Consider the following 16,512-nt stretch of genomic DNA (forward strand, 5'->3'; position numbering starts at 1 on the left):
CGATCAGATAACTGCAGTATTACTACTCCTGGCACTGAAATGTAACTGGGACCCTGGGTCTAGGAACTACATTGAGGCTGATGTTGTGTCAGAACAGTCCGGCATGACCTACCGGCACCTGTTCTACCCACCAGGTGAGCCTCAGCTTCCCCACCTGGTAGAAGATGTGTTCATGTTTTAGCATCTTGTTGCAGCATTTCTTTCAATACAAGATTAGTCCTGGCTAAAATGATCATGTAAATTTTAGTCCTGAAATTCTCACTTTTATCCTCCCAGGCCATTTTTGTTTTGCTAATAATTGTGGATTTCCAGAAACCCCAGAAGACTATAATAACTACAAAATGCTGGGCAGCCCTTTCATGTCTCATCCTCTTAGTTGTTTAAAGGCAAAGCGGAATATACATCCAAACACTTCATAGACAGTCATCTGAATTCTTAAAAATACAGTATTCCCAACACAAATGTATTTTATCCACATAAGTGCAATCTCAAATCTCTGCTAGAATCAGTTGTTATCAAACATTACCCTTAAACTTTTAACTGTCCTAAATGCCAGCTACCAACATGGCAAGAAATTTAATGCACAGATTAAAATACCTCTATCATACTGCAGAGTGAAAGTCTCCAGACAACTGAATATGAACGAAATGTATGTATTTTGTGTGGATGCTCATATGGGAATGTCAGTAGGATGCTACAATCCCTTCTGTGTGGAGGCAATTACATAAATGTTGCTCTACGTAGGAGAAATGTAATATATATTTGCTTTCAACAGTTGAGTTCCTCTCATAGGTCACACTAGTAGATGTCTTTTCATATACTGTTGAGGATTCAGGGTTCATTCCTCCCATTGGTGATGTATAAGCTGAATTCTTAAATCGAATGGCTTAAAAAGCAAGATCTAAGCAGAAGAGTGCTATTTTTTTTTCTAATTTGATGATCATTAATGACTGTAAGTAGTCTGAGATGTATACATTGCCCCTTTACACCTTTAGCCAGGAGATAAAGCAGAAAGAGACATAACTGTTGTAGGGACCAGTACTAGTTTATGTATTCAACCAGTATTCCATGTTCAGAATCAAGAGAAAGTATTTATTTTTGCCCACTTTACAAAAGCTGAATAAAGAATCTATGGTGATAGTACTGCGTGCTCCCAGTATTTTGTCCACCACAAATAAAAATCTCCTTAATAGGACCTTTAAATTTTCTTAGTCAAGTAAATTATTTATTGTTTACAAATTGCTTGTTTTGATAAACTTTCATAATCAGCAGCTTCATTTTCTTATTCTATGTAATAAGATGTCTATAATTTGTTAGTGCTATACATTAACATTTATCTTCCCTAAACTAGAGTTGACATCTCCTACTTTCTAAAGAAGTAACCATATTCTGCAATATACCACTGAACATCACTGAGATATGAAGACAGGGCCCTTAAAAATGAGATGGCTGCAAATAAAACATACGAAAGAGAGTCACCATCATCAGTTAATTTATGGGGAAAAAAACCCCCAAAACCACCAAACAAAAAAACCAAAACAAACCCCAAAAGCCAACAACAACGAATACAAAAGAAATTGGCAACTAATTCACATGCGCTGGAGGATGTTATAACTATGCCCATTTTATCAGCTTACAAATCGACCCTGAGGAGTTTATTACCCTCACAGGAACCATTGCCGGCAGATGATATATACTTTTGCATTGTAAACTGGGCTTTTACATAACAGGGGAACACAAATTCCTTTGATAAAATTAATGAGGTTCACTGGAGGCAGACAGGAACACTTTTATGTTCCTGTTTACGAGTAACTCCAAAGAAGTAACTAGAGTTTCTCAACACAACACCTTTTCAAATCATTTTTCCAGGTAAGAAAAATAAATGTGGAAATCACTGCAAAAAACTCTCCTGAGAAATGAGTGACAGGAGTTGTTTGTTCAACAAGCCACCCTTCCAAAAGCCTTTCCTCAGGTGCAGGAAGGGACTGTTAGGCCACCTACCTTCCACTTAGCTCCTGTGGCATAATTCAGCCTGGTGCCTCTGTTCTTGCCGCAGCCATCTGCTCAAGCAGGGGGGTTGGACAAGATGATCTCCAGACGTCCCTTCCAACCCCTACCATTCTGCGATCCTGTGATTCTTCAACTCCATGCTCTGTACAGGGTCTGGATTTGGAGGTGTCAGCAACGAGCCTTGCCTTCAGCGTTTGGACTTCCAGGAGTGCTGCAATGCCAGTTTCTCCTCCAAAGGCACTTTTAGGTTAAAATGCAACATGCCAGTCTTTTCTGAGCGCATCTGAACTGGTCAAGCCTTTTGTTGGAGAGCCCTTCCTTCACTTTCCGTCTCCCCTTGTGGGTATCTTTTGCGCTGACTCCTATGATTCAGCATTGTTTCTAAAGGGGAAGACAACAACACTGGACATGGGAGAGCACTTTTTGTCTGATAAAAAGTGTGATGATGTGATGGGATTTCTACCTACCACTTTCCTATTTGCACATCCATATGTGAATACTGGCTTCCTTCTGTACCAGCACTAGGTCACTAGGAGCTCGTGTTGAATTCCTCTGAGCCCCTACATGGATCAGCTTTCTAACATACCTTCCTTGGCCCTGTAGCCTGCATTGCTCCGGTCTGCAAATATGATTTCTTTCTTCTTTTGACCCTATTAAAACTTACTTGTTTGAAAGAGCTGAGTTTATTAAATAATCCAGATAACTCTGTGACTGCCTTGTTCTCATTATCGCTCTGGTAATATTTACTCGGTCTAAAATTGCTGCCAGTGGTTATTTATTTAGTCTTTTATAGCTGTTTGAAATAATACTTCTCTAAAGCACTGATGAAAACACTGTAAAGCCTCCCTGCAGCTCCCCAACAGAAACACCTTCACTAAATGCTAGTGCTCCTTGGACAACTGATCTTCTTTTCATTTAGCTCTTCGTCTGTTTGGGCTTTATTAATTCTGTGTTGTCCTCACTTTTTTCCATCTTACTATATGAAGTGCCTACCACAAGTCTATTACACTCAAGCCCATACCTCTGGCAATTTAATGTGTAATCATACAAAACAAGGAAATAAAAGACCTGTTTACCAGGACCTATTTTCTATAAAAACCATGAAGACTAGCATTAGCTGTATTCTTGTCTATTAACCATGTATTAGCTGATGACCACATCTCTTCTGCTTGTAACTGATGTCAGGCTACCCAGACTGCAGCTACCTGTGGTACTCCCGAGCGTGGGCCCAACACTAACACAAGTCTCTGTCCTGAAACGTCGCCACAGTGACAGAACACACAAAGATCAGCAGGTCAGAAATCTCTTCAGCCAACCCCTCTAGGACCTCCAGGCCACTCAGAAACATAGTAATTTCATCGTATGTCTCTCTGATAGATGTTCTTTAGTGTGTGATTTAGATGAGCCTTGAGCATCCTCACATGACACATGTGCATCTCCCTGCTTCTTTCTAGATACCGTATAGTAATACATATTAGGGACCTGAGCTTCCCCCCACCCCCACCCCATCACTGGTAACAGTTACCTGTTTGCTCTAGGATTAATCTTATATCACTGCTACATTATGGTTATGCATTAAGAAGACCAAAATAAAACCTCTGTTGCTTTTGCCCTCATGCTCTGCAATCTCTATTGCTCCCCATGTTCCCCACTGATTTATCCAATCGATTACGTCCCACCTTGCCACTTGTTACGGCAGAGTGCTGTCTGGGTGCTGCTGTCTTAAACTATCTTCTTTCTTTTGAAATTAAAAGTGGTCTTGTCCTGCATTATGTACCCGCGAGAGAGGGAAGGGTTGGGCAGACCCCTGTCACGGAGAGCAGGGGCACAGGCTGCCCAGGGAGGCTGTGGAGTCTCCTTCCCTGGAGACATTCAAAACCCGCCTGGACGCGTTCCTGTGCCCCCTGCTCTGGGTGTGCCTGCTCAAGCAGGGGGGTTGGACAAGATGATCTCCAGAGGTGCCTTCCAAATCCCACCATTCTGCGATTCTGTGAAAACACGGGCTCGCAGGGACCCCGCGACCTGCCCTGCCCAGCCATTCCCTGTCCGCTCGGGCGGTAGCAAAGCCCTGAAAGCCGCTCCCAGCCGGCAGCGCCTCGCAGCCGGGCGGCGGGGCCGCTCCCTGCGGCTGCCCCACGTTTTCCCGGTACCTGCAGAGAAGGGGTGGAAATAACTTTATGTCTGGCCCAACGTTTTGGATTTTGGAGAAGGGCGGGGGTTAGGCAGGGGGCTTGGGAGGTCAGCAGCTGGAGAAGGCTTGCCAATTAAGCGCCGCTTTTCCCAATCTCCGTATAATTGTGGGTTTTTTTCTTTTTTTTTTTAATTATTATTATTTATTAAAGACTTTCACGATCCGCCCCGCAGCAGGGACATGGGCGGGGAGCCGCCTCCGCGGCCGGGCGGGGGCGAGGCGGCGCCCCGGGGAGGGGGGAGCGGAGCTGCTGCCGGGGGCCCGCGACCGACCGACCGACGGACGGACCGGCCGGCGGGGCGGCAATGACAGTCAGCCGCCGGCCCCCCGCCGCAGCCGCCGCCCCCCACCCCCCCGCCCGGCGGCGGGCGGCGCGGCGGGGAGCGCGGCCCCGGTGAGAAGGGCGATGGCCCCCCGGAGAGAGCCGCGGCGGAGGCTGCGCGCCCGGCGGGCGGCGTGAGCGCCTCCCGGCTCAAGCCATGGGCCAGACCTCGGTCTCCACGCTGCCCGAGCCGGCCGGCGGTGAGTACCGGCGGCGCCACCGGGGAGCGGGGCGCCGACGGCGGCGGGGGGGGGGGGGAAGGCGGCGGCCGGTTCCCTCGGACCGCGGCGGGGACGGCGGCGGCTGCCGGGGAGGGGCGGCTGCACCCGCGCTGCTCCGCCCGGCTCGGCAGCCCCGGGGGGCCAGGGGCTCCGCGGTGCCCCAACCCCGGGGCTTGGGGGTCCTTTTTTCCCCCCTTTAATAAGTACTGCGAGGGGGGGCGGGGGGCTAGGAGCTCTGGCACCTCGTCCAGCAGCGCGGCCGCTAACCCGCCCATCTGGTTGCTTCTGGCTCCGGGACATTTTATGGGTAAGCAGACTATTGAAAATAAATAAATCGCGTGTAAGTGAAACTTCCCAACTCCCCCAACCGCAATAAAGCAGCCCTAGCTGCCTGCGAGTTTTTGAAGATAGGACGAGCTGCTCGGGAGTGCTGTTTGGAGGCAGGTTAGGATAACTTGGTGCGTTTTAGTGGCGGAAAAACAGAGCGGGTCTCTTCCCACAGAAGTGGGAAGGTGTCCCCACCCTACAATAGGATGTAGAATCTTAATCGACTGCAGTGAGGTTTGAAGTTTCCTGCGAAAATGTCACTGCACGCATGTTTTTCCTCAGCGCCTGTTTCCTTTCCGTCCTTTTAAAAAGAATAAGCAAATACTGTTCTAGACTTTAATCCTGAAGGCAGTACTTTATTCTTAATTTGCTTATTGCTAATAACGTGGGAATGTTTTGTGAAATAGGAGACAGCGCAACAAACTTTCCTTTTCCTCTTTTTTTTTTTTTTTTTTTTCCTTCACGGGTATTTCCAAGAATAGTTTTAGGAATAACACATACATTTTCAGAAAAGCTCCATTATGTTGCCAGTGGAACAACTTTCCAGTCATACCATCCCAGTCAAAATCTTGGATGATTTTTTTCTCGTGCCAAACACTGCATGAAAGAGAAATTTGACTATTTCCAATAAATTTCACCATCCTGTTGAAGGTTTTACCCAGCAGCCAGCACGTTAGAATTATATCAAGATAGGCGTCGGGAAACAGATGTAAGGAAACAGATGGACTGCTTAAAAGTTTTTGTTAAGCTTCCTGTACAAAAATGTGTCCCAACCCTTACATGCAAAACTCTGCTGCGAGGGTATTTTGCCTGGGAGGGGGCCCATATCTTGGCTGATGATAGCCATAGCTGTGGCGCCGGCATTCCCTCTGCAGAATGCTAATGGACAATAATAATTGGATGGGATTTCTAGTTCTAGCTGGAAGGAAAAAGTCACCCTCGAATTCTTTCCTAACTGAAACCAAGATTTTCAGTCGGGAACAGTAAGAGACAGTTACCTGAAGATGTAAGCTGTGGTGATGCAGCCTCAGTGTTGCCAAGTAAATTCTGTTTATTGACATTTTAAGAGCAGCGCACTTGTGACGGGACACCAGTAGTAGTGCCTGCGGGAGGTTTCACAGAAGAGCAGGCCCACTGCACTTTCAGCCCCAGTGAAAACGTTGGGAGAATATATTCTCAACAAGAAACCATGTGGGTGGGTAGGTTTCTGGGTGGCATGGATTCTTGGGGGTGCAGTCATTTGTTTTCTCTAGTCTGCAGCACAGGTAAGGTCTGAATGCTTAGTACGTTGCAAAGTTTGAGAGGCCCCATCCAGCTCTAATCAGGGCAGGAGAGTGACTTCCAGTGGTTCCAGTTCAGATTGGTTGCCCCTTAGGCAAGTAGTCCTAAAATCTTCATTGATTTTGGCGTGCCAGCCAACTACAAGCCACTTAAGCCTTTGACAGCTGCTAGAGATTAGAGTTGAAGGCAATCCCTGTCTTGCACATGCAGGGGCTACAAGTCTGTTTTAGTGCTAGGGAATCAATAGTGCATTCAGATCCCCAGTGAGCCACACAAAAGCAGCTGTGAGAAGTTACTTGCCTGTTTGCTCCCTTTTTTTTTTTTCTTCCCCAGCCATGCCAGCCTGCGAGAACTCAGATCCTGCCCTCTGATCCCTGCTGTGCCCCTGCGGGGTTCAGAGGGGCTGTCGGCTGGGTGCAGGGGAGGGCACCACTAGTAAATCACCATGGGGCCTTCCTGTGGACTGATATAGTGAACACGGTTTGAGGTAGAAAATAGAAATAAAAGATTTTTCCTGAAAGTCACAGAGTGTTAGAAGAGATAAAATATATGCATAATACAAGAGTCAGTATGGACCCCAGCCAATGTCCTGCATTTTTTTTTAAGATTTACTTTAAACAAAGGATTTTACTCTTGGAAAGGGAAATATATACCAAAGTACTTAAACAGACCAAGGTCCTAGGGGCACTTTCCCATTGGGTTAAGTGTAATACTGAGGCCTAACCATAAAACTCAAAGTCCTTCTCGACTGGGCAAATGTATGCTCATACCAGATGGATTAGAGTGCTTTTAAAGAGAGGAAGAATTGGATTTTTGTGCCCCATTGGAACTTTCTTTAGTAGCAGTGCTCTCTCGCTAGAGTTTGCCATCAGCTGCAGGTGAGTGGGTGTTGAAGTATTTTGGACAGCAGGATCAGGGCTTTGATCATCTCCCATGACTGTGAGCGGTAGATGGGCAGCAAAGCAGGTCTTAGCTGCCTGTGGACACCCACCAGGCAATCCTTTGCTCCTTCTCCTCGGTTCCAGCTTTTCAGTCATTTAGATAGATTTTCCAAAGCTTGTATGTTATTTGTCATGGTTAGCAAATATGAGCAAACAGTGATAGCAAGAGGGGCTCAAGAAGACAGTATAGAGATGTGGAACAGAAGGAGTGCGTGCTGTCCTTGTTTGTCGTCCTTCCTCTTCTGTGATTTTCCTGTGTCTGGCGGGACTTGATTAACGTGCTCTCTCCCCATTCATTGGCTGGACTTTAGTGCTTTTGGGGGTTATCAGCCATCATGTGCAAAGGCTATCACTTCTGCCTTCTGATCTACAGCTTATCAAAGGGCAGTAGAGCTGTGCACGTTTTTCAGTCTTTTTTTTTCTCTCTTTTTGGATTTGTTCTTGGTGAGTTCAGTACCAACCACGGTACTGGGAAACAGCCAGGTCCTCAAGTGGAAGCATGATTGGCATATTGGGAAGATAACACTTAAAAGCAGACCTAGTTAGGTGGCAAAAGATCTTTGTTGTTTCTTGAATAGCGATACCTTGTAGAGAATGAAACCTACAGTAAAAACAGATCTACAGAGGTCAGTCAGCTCAGCACGGAGTCTGTGGAGCACAGCAGAGGGTATGTGGAGGGGAAGGACAAGCTGCAAAGGGAAGGTCTTGGGAACCTCTTGCCCCAATGGTCAGGGTGTTCAGGGGTACCAGCTGAAGACTGGGGTCAGATCCCTGTGCTGACCTGCAGTGCCAAGTGCGTAATCCATTGCCTGTTTACTCTGGGGTGGGTGGGAGTTCCTCCCATCGTATGTATTTTACAGAAACAGAGCACAAATTGTCAGGCTTGCGTTTCATCCTATTACAGACCCAAAGTTTCTTCAAGGACATGAAAATGTACTTTGATAGCACAGGAAAACCGTTTCCCACCCAGCTCCCCCCACGAGATGAAAGCAGTCACTGGAAGGATCCTGTTGTTTGTTGACCTTGGCACTCAGTGAAATTATTGTCATAGGTCAGAAGTGAGCATGTTTCTCAGACTGTTCTTTTTCATCTCTCTTGGCTTTATGGGATTTCCTGTTCATTGACAAAGATACAGCAGCTTCACCTGTGACTGTGCACAGGAATTGCAACTGCCTTAACCGGGCAACCTTATCTTAATCCTGAAATGAAATGGAAAACTAATATTTGTTTCAGTGGCTTTAGGTGTTGGGTAAACAAACTAATTGGTTATCAGCGCAGCAATTCTGGGACTTGCCTAGCAAGAGAGGTTATTCCAGTAGGGCTCTCCAGTAGTAGCTACTTGTGAGCCTTACAGAGGGTGCTGTTCTGGAGCAAACACTTCTGTTCCCGAGGAGTGGGACATGGAGATATTCAGCCGTAGCCTTAAATTCTCATCCTGACTCAGTCCACTACAAATCTGAATGCGCAGGCAAAAGCCCTTGCAGTAATAATTCTTAACGAAGGAAAAAATGAAGTTGATTTTTCTCTTCCAGCTTCTCTTCCTTTCAAAAGCGGAAGAACTTTGACACCATTGCACTTTACAGGAGGGCATCTCAAAGTATTTACAGGCACAGTGAGGTACAACACACCTGTTAGCCAGTCATTTCCGTTATTGGTGCACTTTAAAAGAGTGGAAAGCTGAGATGTCAAGTCCCACTTGATGCGAAGCCCTAAATGACTTGTCCGCAGCCACAAAGGAAGTTCTGGGCAGAGAGTCTCATTATCCTTACTTTTTCCAAGGGTTAAATTGACTGGGAGAAATGAGGCTGAACCCTTGTAATACTGCAGTGGGAATCCTATTCCCTTTTTTTCCTTCTTTATGCTTTTGTAAATTATGGAGGAGTTGTAAGTACAAAGGGAACTCTGTTTTCAGTTGCTGCTAAATTTACATCAAAACTTTTCAGCTTTTGTGGATCTTGGGATGGGAAGCTGTTTCCTCATCCTACCAGTCATGTCAGGTGGGGCTACAATTGTGACAGCTCCAGAATTTGGGTTAATTAAGTAGGCAATTTGCCTCAGACTTTGGGCACTTATCCACTTAATCAGTGGATATTTTAGACACCTAGTCAAAGGCATAAATAGCCCATGTTTTTCAGACAGAATGGGTGGCCACAAATTTGCCTTCTACTAATGGGAACTGTAACAGCTCATTTAAAAAATTGGTCCTTGTGTGTCTTGAGCTGAAATACCAAAAGTAATAGCAACTACTAAAAATGTAGGTCTCGGCACCCAAAACCATTCTGATTTGTGCTGTCAGTTAGAGTCCAAGTGTCACCATCTGGAATGAATTGCTATTTCTAGAGAAAAAAAAATTGTACACATTTGTAAATAGAACATATTTATAAAATATAAAATGTATTTCCGTGTTCATGGGTGCTGCCATATACTCGTGATCTGCCAGAGCAAAACTGTGCCCTGGATGCCTCAGCAGTTGCTGCCAGTTGGCCCAGACTGAGCTTCTCAGCTGCACTGATAACTCACTGCAGAGGAGGCTGCAATCTGAGCCTTTGCTGTGGGGCATGGCCGAGAGCAGAGATCTTATAAGGACACGGGGGACCAGCCACACCACAGGAACTGTGTGTGACCCGCAGGAAGATATGTGCGTGTGAAAATAAAGGCCTAATGCTCAACAGGCCCCAGGTTGGTGTCTCACCTCTTCTGACTGTGAGGCTGCTTCAAAGATGAGCAGGAATTCTCCTCACTTAGCTGCCAGGGTACGTGACCTTTCATGTCAGGCACGCTTGCTGATATGCCTTCATGCACTGATATTTGGTAGCCACTAATCACCTGTTCGCAGTGTTAATCATCAGCTTCCTCGTGTACCATGAGGAGAATGAGAGCTGGGTCCCAAGAGGTCAGCGCAAGCAGTGTGGCAGAGCTCCGTGGGCTGGCTGAGTTTGTGTAGAGTTGTCTTCTCAGATGACCACCCTGATACTTCCCCCACATGAAAAGCTCACAGGAGATCTAATTTCCTTCTGAGCCCCCTGTGCTAAGCCCCACTGACAACCGATCCCACTTCGTTGGATCTCAGCCATCCCTTGGATCAATTGTCCTTCCTTCCTAGGTCCTCTTCCTTGGCTTTCTTACTGCTCCTTGCTAATATAGCATTTTTCTTAGGTGGTGTTTTCACAGATTTCAAAACACTTTCTAGTCCTTCTTATAATATTTGTTGCTTTAAATGGGAAAACTGAGCACAAGGAGGTGGGACAACTTAGCTTGTGATCACCTGGTGGACCTAAGGCACAACCAGGAAGAAACCAAAGAGCTCCCAGGTCCTCATTACTGTTTGAGCCATATCACAGTCCTGCCTATTAAAAGTGGAAGAGACGTGGACATTTATATCTTTTTTAATATGTTTTTACCTACATAGAGTTGTCCTTCATTAATTTTGCATACTAATTCTTCTCATTATTTAAAAAATGAAGAAACAGTAACATTTCTGGAAAATACTTCTGATTCAATACTGGATTTGGATTTATTTTTCACTTTAAGGTTTGTTTGTTTTTTTAGAACATGCTGGTGGTGATGATTAAAAAAAATAGAGTGCACTTAATGCTTTGGGACAATCACTGATGCATTTTTAAAATAAATACTTCAGCAGCCAGCCAGCTTCTAGAACATATTTCTACCCATTGTATTCAAATTGTAACAGTGGCTAAAAAAATATCTGATCCACAGAAATGCCCCAACCAGCTGCCATTCAGTCCCGTAGAGAGAAGTGATTTCTGAAGGTTCATTCATTGCCTTCTCTAGTTGACATAAGGGGGATTACTGATCCTGTGCTTTTTCTGATGGGGATCATGACAGTGTGGCAGAGGGATTTTCATTTGCGTGGGTCTGGGCAGGGCCAGCACTAGGCAGAGAGGGGGTAGTTTGCTGGTGACGATATAATGCCTCTAGTAACAGGCAGTGGTGGCTCTGGTCTGCTTTGCCCCTGGCAGATCCCAGAGACCGAGGCTGGCTGCTGCTGCCCCTGCTGAGAGAGCAGCCAGGGAGGAGGTGTGTGTCGGGGAAGGAGGCAGTTCAGTTTTGTCTTTGCCCCTGAGTCGACAGAATTCAGTTTCGCCAATGCTGCTGCGAAGCCATCAGTCAGGTCTGCTTTCAAGCCACATAAAGATATTGATGTTAAAAATATGTGCTAAACTGAAGAAGGAAGAGAAGGAAAATATTAGTACAAATCATCAGCAGAAAAGGTAGGCAGACAGTGAGGGTGTTTTTATTTTGGTTTTTGCCCCCAAAACAAAATCAAACGCAAAGAACAAAATTAAGCCACCTCTTAGATGAATTCTACAACCCCTAAACTGTCAAATGTGGTTTTGAGTGAATGTAAAATTACAGTGGGGCTCCAGAGTGTGCTATTTCCTGCAATGTTGTATGACAGAAATGGTTCAGCAGGAGCTAGGTAGGAAGGTCACTGTGAACATCAAGGTGATGCACGGTGTGAAGATGGACTGGTTTCTCTTTGCACTGTCTCTGGCCAGAATCACATGGGTAACAGTGCTGGGTGTTCTCTTTTGGGTTTGTTGGTTTTGTTTGTTTGGTGGTGGGTTTTGTTTGTTGGTTCCCCACCCCCCACCCCCATTTTGTTCTGGATTTAAATGTCCACAGAGTGTTTTGGACTAACAGTCTGCACAGGCAGTGCAACTACGTCTGTCCATCATGGGGAGGCTCATTAGAAACTTTGATTTAAGACTTGGCTTGCTTGCAGGCTTTATACAAGGTCTGTCCATAGGAATGAATTTCTTCTGTCTCTGACTTGGTTTTTGGGTACTTGGAAATGAAGTCTCTGTCAGAAGTGGAAGTCTTACTTTGTATTCTCTCACTGCTTTGAACAGCTGTGATGATCAGTGTAAGTGCGGAAAAAAAGCTAGGGAGAAATGAGGATCTAGGTTGCTCTGTCATTATGTGGAAGCCTAGGGGATGCTGTCAGGCTGCACACAAGTAAAATGAGAAAAAATGTGAAGAGAATGAATTGCTGTCTGTTCTATATTGTTAAAGGGTTGACTAAGTATATGTTGGATAATACTTTTCTACATAATACTATAAAATTGTGATAACACTTTGTTACTTGGCAGACTGGAGTATTAATACAGAGTTCCATGTCAATGACAGCTTTGTGAAAATGGAGTTCTGTATGAGAAGATGTAAACAGCAAGGGGTGTGTTGCATTTTTCTTCTCTGATTCCTGCTTTGGTTTCGTATGAACTAGAGCGGTGTTTTGTCAAGCAGAGTTAGACTGTGATATAACTGTCTTAACATTTGAAACTGTGTGAGCAAAACCAGTTTTCTTCCCAAAGATCAGCCTGCATCCCTCACCCCTGAGAATGTGCCTCTTTCATTAGTGTTGCAAGATGCCTGTCTTCATTCTGACAAACTGCCCAAACTGTCAGCAAATCCTTGTCATGTAGACAGACCATCCTCGTTTCGGTATTATTTAACCTTTTTTGTATTTTCTGGATCTGAATGTTTTAATGTGTTGCCCAGTAAAAGTCCACGAATGGTGCAGAGACCTTAGACGCTGGTTGGGCTTTTAAGCCTGGGGTATTACTGCTCTGTGCGAACAAATCACATAGTTCATAGTCTAGAAATAATTCATGAAAAATACGGACAATCTGTAATGTTCATTGATTTAAGCCAATTAGGTAATTTGCACGATTAGAATAACTTTGATAGACCATGAAATTTGATGTTTTCACTGCAATCATATAATTTCTGTTTCAGCTTAAACCATTGCTGACAAGGCTTAGAGATGCACAGAGACACTCAGCCTTAAGAATTTTTCTTTAATGCTTGAAGCTTCAGCTCAGAAAATTAACTCTTGACTAGGGATTTCTCACCCCTGGTTGTGCTTGGGGGGGTTTGCAACCCATAACTTTGTGATGCACACTGAAATTATTGTCATTTCACTTGACCTTTTCTGCTGAAGAAGACAGGGCTCTTCTCCTTCCCTCTGCCTGGGTGGCTGCGGAGCAAGGGCTGGCAACAGAAAGCAATTTGGATCCCAACTTCAGTTCAGTAACCAGCTGAACTAAGTCAAATAGCACTTGTGATGAGTGAAATTGGGTCTGAATGCCCAGGAAGCTTCACGGGAGGGCAGCCTGGCACTGGAGAGGATGGTGTGTTGAGGAAACAAACCACGGCGACAGGAGCCAGGCTTTGCACTCCAGCTCAGCCTGCTGCAGTTGGGTGCACCAGTGATCTTCCTTCTCAAACCAGGAGCTGGGAAGCCAGCGCCATGTGCCAGTGTCCGTGTCTGCATCCTCAGCAGGCTGCAGCTTCTGCTGATGTATCCTAGATACCAATATAAGTTGGTGCGTGTTGTTGCACGGATACCAAAAGGCATAGCAGTTTATGGAAGAGTCATGATGCTGTAGCCCTAGGTTATGTCCTTCTGTGCCCCAAGTCAGTTTTTGCAGACACTGTGGGGAGTGAGTTTCCGGAGATAATTACTCCTACCTAGCATTTGCCCATGAGGCCCTGGTAAACTACAGTGTGACTTGCAGACCTCCCACCCCTACTGTCTAAGGGATGCACAGGGGTTTCTAATGCTTGGGCACCAAACTGGTGAAGTTCACCAATGCAGCACCTTAAAAATATGTGACCATGAATAGTGAGGGACGGTCCATTTTGTGACTTTTCTCCCAGTTGCTTTCCTTGCTTATAAATCCCAGAGATCAACTTACCTGAAGCATTTCTGTCATAACAAGCAATATAAAGTCATCTAGGCTGAAAAATAATCTCCTGTGGGCTTTTTTCCCTTCTTTTTCCCCCCCAGATCCTGGATGAGTCAACAAAGAAATGACACTTTCATTGCGTGCTTATGAAACACAGATTCAGTGGGATATAGTCAAGTAGTCTGAGTCACGTTACCACTTAAAGTTGTTGTAAGCTGGTGGGAAATGATTTTTAGATACTAGCTGTGTTTACAAGGAGAAAAAAAACCCAAACCATTGCCAAGAAATTGGGCATGTTTAAATTATACATATGTAATGTGTTATAATTTATTTCATTGGTAATAATTCAAAACTAGCTGTGCATTTCCTTTCCTGGAAATTCATTCAATGTGTCTGAAGATTACTGGTTTGTTTCTTGGAGTTTTTTAGATTTATTGCATTTCTGGGGGAAAGGAAGTGTTGGTTTTGGCATGGATGCTAAGGATATTCTTGTTCTGAAAATGTGAAGCAGTGTTGTAGTGCACTGCTAATCTGGCCTCTTTTATGTTGATACAGAGAAGGGTGTAGCGGTTTTCTTGTCCTACATGTACCTACCACCATGCATGGTCCTCCTTTTCCAATGAATTGTTAAAATGATTGCTAAAAAGAAGGAAAATATTAGTATTAATAATTAGTATTAAAAATCTGTACGTTATTTAAAACAATTGCAGACTAATTGCAGAGTAGGTCCTCTGCTTTAAATTCTTAAAATGAAAAGTTTTAGAAGGCTGGTCTGACTCTTACAAGACACCAGATTCAATTTCTTGGGAAGAATATGCTATTGTTGTTTCTCATTTGAATATTGCTGCTTTTGACACATGGAAATAGGGCATGGAAGAAATATATGAGGCCTGATGGTGAGAAATGAAAGAGACTGCATCTGTGCAAGGGGGTGAACAATAAAATGGAAAACTAAGACTCTCATATCCAAGCCAGCTTGTCAAGAGCTGGATAAGGACCAAACAGAAATGAAAAATGGTCTATACTTTAGTTGGAGAAGAAAGTCATAGAGAGTAGCGGAACATGAGCCAGCAGGAGAAGGAGAGAGGTGTTAACTACAAAGCACTGCAGAAACTACATGACCATGACACTTGGCTTTTCAAGCCTTTTGTTGGACAATACCATCATGTAACAGTGTTGTGTTGTAGAGTGAACATGATTCTGAAGAGATGAAGAAGGTTGTTGTTGGAAAAGTTTGGGAGAATTCATAGAGAGCTGAAACTGGAAAAACAAATATCTTGGACACTTACAGCAACACCTCTCTCTTAACTCCCTTCTGGCACTGCTCTTCCTGCTGATTTAATTTCCCATCACTACTGGAGGCAAGGGCAGAGAAGAGGAGGGCATATTTCAGCCGGACCCAGCAAGACAAAGAGTTTGCTTCTGAAACATTTAATGCACCTGGAAGCTCTGTAGCTTAGTTTGAAATGCATAATAAAATGTGTTGAAGATAAAAATAATCAATGTCAGTATTGGGTCTCTAAGATCATGTCTTTTTGAAAGGAAAAGAAGAGGAAAAAAGCATGTACCTTTCTAGCTGTCATCCGTGAAAGATGAAAAAACCCTTGAGAATGCAGAGGTAGGCCGCTGGAAAGCCTCCAAAAGCTAAGCATTATTTTCAGTACATTTTAAACCATTAAGCAAAGGTTTGGGGCTTTGCAGGCTTCTCTAATTAGCAGAAGCTGGACACAAAATTTCATGTATAGCACTGCACACTATCTAGTGCATAGACTGGTTATTAGTTTGGAAATGGTTGCAGGGGCTGAAGATGCACCCACCAACACTTACCTTCCCTTAGACAGAAGTTATCCGCCTCTCAGCTCAGCCTTGCTAACGTGCAAGCCTTTCCCAAGTGCTTCATGCAGAATCTGTTAGCCTGTAATAATAAAGGCCATAGCTTTCCACCCTGGCGTGATCTGGAAGGGTTTGTGTCTCCTGACTCTGAACTCTTCAATGAGCATTAATCTGTCCTGAGAATGGTCTTGTGTGAAAATTAGATGTTGTTATCCCATCACCTTGCTACAGATGGAGCATCCCAGACCTGAAAGCCATAGACCAAGGAACTAAGTGAGCACAAATTAACAAAATCAGGCTGTGGATTTTTGTGTTTGTACCTTTCAACCAGTCATCCTTAAGAGAGATGTTTGTAGAAAAAACATATCTCTCTCTCTCTCAAGCAAGCAAGAGCCTACAGTGCATTCAGGCTTTCCTCAACCACAGAAGAAAAACATTGCAAGAAACATCCCCAGAAGATGCAGTGAACAAAACCCAATAAATTAAGTCCTTTGTTGAGTTCACCATAGTGGAGGAATACAGCTGAAGACAGCTAGTGAGTTAACCCCATGCTGTGGCTGACTATTCCTTTAGCTTTTCGAGGGGAGCAGCTTCCTCAGACCCGGCCTGCCTGTGGTTTAGCAGATAAAATCTGTACACTCTGACAGTTGCTGGATGGGAATGCTACTGTTCA

The 16,512-nt window shown here is 44.6% G+C and overlaps 1 protein-coding gene across 5 annotated transcripts in view; it reads left to right on the plus strand.

The window, feature by feature from the left end:
* Positions 1-16,512, plus strand: part of PHACTR2 (phosphatase and actin regulator 2) — a 143,561-nt gene that overhangs the window by 56,558 nt on the left and 70,491 nt on the right. For 2 of the 5 annotated variants that reach the window (XM_075087810.1, XM_075087813.1), the window contains exon 1: positions 4,555-4,723. The exons of the other annotated variants lie outside the window; for them this stretch is intronic. In XM_075087810.1, coding sequence (XP_074943911.1) covers positions 4,681-4,723 — 43 coding nt within the window. In that variant the 5' untranslated portion in view covers positions 4,555-4,680. Of the gene's footprint in view, positions 1-4,554; positions 4,724-16,512 lie in introns of those variants that run through there. 5 annotated transcript variants of the gene reach the window in all.

The sequence above is a fragment of the Phalacrocorax aristotelis genome, chromosome 3 (assembly GCF_949628215.1).
Source record: "Phalacrocorax aristotelis chromosome 3, bGulAri2.1, whole genome shotgun sequence".
Classification (NCBI taxonomy): domain Eukaryota; kingdom Metazoa; phylum Chordata; class Aves; order Suliformes; family Phalacrocoracidae; genus Phalacrocorax; species Phalacrocorax aristotelis.